Here is a 4,121-nt window from a genome sequence, read left to right as displayed (position 1 = left end):
CTTGCTCCCAGATGATGAAGGTGAACTGATCCTTGCCGACCTCCTGGTGGACAAGAAAGGAATAGAGAGGGTAGCAGGATTTCTGTCAGCAAGTGGAGCATACGAGAAAGAGAGAAGGACAGAATAGACACACCCTGAGATATGACACTGCTGGAAGGCGGAACCCATCCCATTTTCGAAACTGACACCTAAAAACGGTCAACCCAACATGACAACTCAAAAGTGGAGCAGCATTTGGGCAACGCCTTATCAGAGAGATTAAGGACACCCGAATTGGACTTATTTCTTTATTTTCTCACCTTATTTTTGTGTATTTATCTCGACCCCTGCCCTTGGCGCTCTCACAAGCAGCCTACAGTTTGCAGGTTAAATATCCAGAATAAACAACAACATCCTGTATATACCTCTAGCTAGAACTGAAATGAATTTTCATTTTCTATGTCTGTTTTTTGTTTGGGCACATGACCTCCGGCGACCTCCAACGTCACAAACCATGGGGTGGATTTAGGTTTAGTGCACACACACACACCCTCACTTCAAGCCCTGACTACTACAGTACAGATGATGTCAAGTGATTGTCGCAAGAGTATTCAATGGTGACACTTATTTCTGCTTGCACAGATCAATGCTGCTTGGCTCTCACTCTCTGTTCCTTACTCTCACAACTGCAAGCTTTAGTGGACGTAGAAAATAACAAATCTGGATAGGTTCCGACATCTGCTCATCCTCTTTCGTCCGAGTGAACCCCTGACCATCTGGTGAGTCATCACGTACAGATATTCGGACGTACTTTCACAATTGCCATCATAAGTTGGAATGATTGAGTAGATCTACACTCTCTACTTTCCCATTTAAGTCTGGATCAATGGCCATCCCAGGCTGATGCTGGTACATCGAGGATCCTGGCGTGTCAGGTTCCAAACACAACAAACAGTTTGATATAAAAAAAGTTGCTCTTTCCTGGCATGCATGATTCCGGGATGAAAGTCATCGAGAACTGCTACTGTGGGTGGGAGGGCTTAAGGATACTTCTTTGCCCATTGGTCTTGGGATTAATCTGAATGCGACACAAATCCTCTTTTGGTTTCCAACTTTTGCTGGCCACAGGTTTCAGTGCAATTGGGCTGGGATGGGACAGGGGGTGGAACGAGGTACTTTTCGAATCTCATAAGTTTGTGGGTGACAGGGTCGCCCATGTGTTGGCGTTATTTAACACGATGATGCAAAGACTGTCACTTTTGACCCCATATCTCGTGAGTAGGGATCTTCATTAAATGCTCGCCCACACATACATCTAGCACTTCTATCTGCTACATCAATCTTTTTGTTACATTACTTATATGCAGCTGAGGATGAACATCAGGTGAAATGATTGAACTGGGAAAGGAAATATCGATCTTTGAGTAAGTTCGAAGTGGTAACGGGGTATTTGCTTCAGTCAAGCCTTTTAGTGTTTCAAATGGACAGGTATATTGATACAGAGTGAAAGCAAATCAAGGTGCCATGAAAAGAGCAAAATCGAAAAAGTCTTTGACTCATTTTGCTCGACCTGAGACTAAACGACACTGCAAGGAATGGCCATAGGTCTGTTGAAGTCTCCAACCTTTATCTATACCCACTGCACCCTAGGGAAAGGGGACCTCGTCCAAGGGAAGTCCAGAAAGATGGAAGGGCGACCTAGTGAAACTTTGCGATTCCCCTCTAACAGTGGATAGAACACGCAAAGGTAAAATGGGAAGATATTGCAACTGACCACGAACATTCTAAATGACTTGGCTAAGATCAACAACAATTGGAGCCATCTGCCAGCCTTGGAGGAGGAATCGAGTCCCATCTCTGCTGGACCGAGGGCTGTACAGATGGGTAGGATCAGATGGCACTTTATCACCATACCAAGGGCCTGGACATTCAGTACCAGAAAGGATGGTTGGGTGGTACTTCTCAGGAATAACGAGTTCAAATTTTCCATTGAAGAACATTGACAGCTTGCCGGGTGTTTTACTGGCTCCGAGCAGTGGAGCTCTTCCAGCAGCAGACGAATAAAATGGCTAATAGGAGGGCTAAAGCGGGAGCTCAGTCTCCATAAATGAAGAACTGAATTACTACGTTTAGTACTAACCTAAAGCGGGAGCTATAGTACAGAAGAGTACAGAGTAAGTAATGTAACAACTAACTAAAAGCAATGATACTAACCTCAGTCTCCGTAAATGAAGAACTGAGGATGATGATGATGATAAATCTATCTTAATACCCCGCAGCCTCGTGATGATGTGGCAGTGCGGCTATCCCGTGAAGAACTGAGGAGAAAAGGAAAGTAGAGTGAAAACAGTATATACAATTATATACATTGTGTCACGAGGCAAATACGGATGTAAGAGTGATCATGTGGTGTTGGTTGGTAAGTCACGGGTCGTTGTTACTCCAACAATGGCTGCTTCCAGATCCCCCGCTTTTTCTCCTTCTGCAAGAGAACATGAAATGGGCACTTGATCCAGGATTCATCCAAGTTATGCCCTGCACGCATTTTGGAATGATGTATATCTGCTGCTTCGCCTTCTGTCAAGGAAAGGGGGATACAGGATCAGGGATGCGATAAGAGCGGGTGAGGGGAGCAGCAGGATTCATGATCCAAAAATCGAAATCCGTCACACAATAACTCGCAATGAGCTCACCTGAACCTGTCAACCAGGTGAAAGCACTGAGGCCATCAAAAGCGCCGATATAACGTGCGGCCGGAGAAAATCCAAGCGTGCGACGGTGAGGAATAGCGATCACTGGGAATGCAGAGGACCTAGTAGAAGACTTGGAGGCTAAGATAGGAGGGTTGGAAGTTGAAGTGAAACTGTTGGAAGTAGGGGGTGCAAGGTGGTGCATGTGCGGGTCACCCGAAATGGATATGAGGGTCATGCTGTCGTACCAAGAACTATCAGTGTTCCGTGGAACCCGTACGATAAATAATCCATTATCTGATACTCGAGTTACAGCAGGAAGAGGATTGGTGGGAAGAGTACCGATATTAATGGAAGTCATATCGTGGCCAAGGATGGTGATGTTCCCCTCAACTCGGTGGCTGCCATGGACAAATTCGATCTAGACTGGATGGTTGGGTGGATCGAGCTGGAATCGGGAAATCGTACACTGATGGTCGATATCGGCAAGCTCGACGACACCACTACCAAAACCAAGAGCTACATGGCAACCATCAAGGGAGAGCGCTGCGCATGTCACAATACCATTACAAACATCACGGTCGTTGAATTGAGCATCATAAACACCCTGGCCTTCTTTGGCAAATTACCTAGCTTCGCCTCCATGACCATTCGAGCATCGAGTAAATCCTCACTCAATGGGATTTTGTGCCCAGAAAACTCGCCGGAAATGGTGAAGATCCGGACAGGGTCGGAGAGGTGGCCATACAGTTTGTGAAAAGGTGATGAGGATGGGGTGAAAGTCATCTCATCACTTCCTTAGGATATGTAGTATATTACATATATAAAGAGCAAAGTATGTTATCGTGACTTCCGCCTCTCTAGGGTACCAAAGGCCGTGTGAGGACTTGACCTGAATTAGAATCGACTTTGATTTACCATTTTACCTACGCGTTACATATACAATCGTCACAAACTGCGTGTTTTCAATGAAACAGTCTAATGTCCCATACATCCAAGTCAAAATCAAGTCGGACCAAGTCATCTCATCACTTCCTTAGGATATGTAGTATATTACATATATAAAGAGCACAGTATATTATCGTGACTTCCACCTCTCTAGGGTACCAAAGGCCGTGCGAGGACTTGACCTGAATTAGAATCGACTTTGATTTACCATTTTATCTACGCGTTACCTATACAATCGTCACAAACTGCATGTTTTCAATGAAACAGTCTAATGTCCCATACATCCAAGTCAAAAACAAAGCGGACCACCAAAATCAAGTCGGACCAAGTCATCTCATCACTTCCTTAGGATATGTATGAGTCTTGGGCCAAATGTGTCCGGTCCAATGCTCCATTACTCAAAGTCAAGTCAGTCAAACTCGCTACTGCCAATTATTGATTATGGTGTGCTGGAGTTTGGGTCAATATATATATATAGACTTTCTCTGCAAATGTTATGGACGT

General features: G+C 44.8%; 2 protein-coding genes across 2 annotated transcripts; one reads left to right on the top strand and one right to left on the bottom strand.

Annotated features, from left to right (window-relative positions):
• Positions 1 to 754: 754 nt before the first annotated feature.
• EI90DRAFT_3045217 (uncharacterized protein) lies at positions 755 to 1,411 on the top strand. Its single transcript, XM_039059394.1, has 2 exons — positions 755 to 1,257; positions 1,299 to 1,411. Exons 1-2 carry the CDS (start codon positions 1,062 to 1,064, stop codon positions 1,370 to 1,372), a joined length of 270 nt encoding a protein of 89 aa, XP_038919113.1. The 5' UTR covers positions 755 to 1,061; the 3' UTR covers positions 1,373 to 1,411.
• Positions 1,412 to 1,763: 352 nt separating this feature from the next.
• On the bottom strand, positions 1,764 to 3,455 carry EI90DRAFT_3119575 (uncharacterized protein; the record flags this gene model as incomplete). The annotated part of the gene is made up of 4 exons (XM_039063221.1): positions 1,764 to 2,048; positions 2,578 to 3,090; positions 3,138 to 3,188; positions 3,240 to 3,455. The coding sequence occupies 4 exons, from the start codon at positions 3,453 to 3,455 to the stop codon at positions 1,764 to 1,766; spliced, it is 1,065 nt and encodes a 354-aa protein (XP_038919112.1).
• Between the last annotated feature and the right edge of the window lie 666 nt (positions 3,456 to 4,121).

Source organism: Cantharellus anzutake (assembly GCF_015039405.1).
Source record: "Cantharellus anzutake strain C23 chromosome Unknown EI90scaffold_11, whole genome shotgun sequence".
Lineage (NCBI taxonomy): Eukaryota > Fungi > Basidiomycota > Agaricomycetes > Cantharellales > Hydnaceae > Cantharellus > Cantharellus anzutake.
Note: the sequence above shows the minus strand (reverse complement) of the source record. Positions and strands in the feature narration are given on the sequence as shown.

What these genes read in the sequence shown, in the direction of transcription:
- EI90DRAFT_3045217 (XM_039059394.1), top strand. Translation starts at nt 1,062, where the DNA reads ATGCGACACAAATCCTCTTTTGGTTTCCAACTTTTGCTGGCCACAGGT. An exon ending in TTTGACCCCATATCTCGTGA is followed by an intron (nt 1,258 to 1,298) that starts GTAGGGATCTTC and finishes ACATACATCTAG; the next exon opens with CACTTCTATCTGCTACATCA.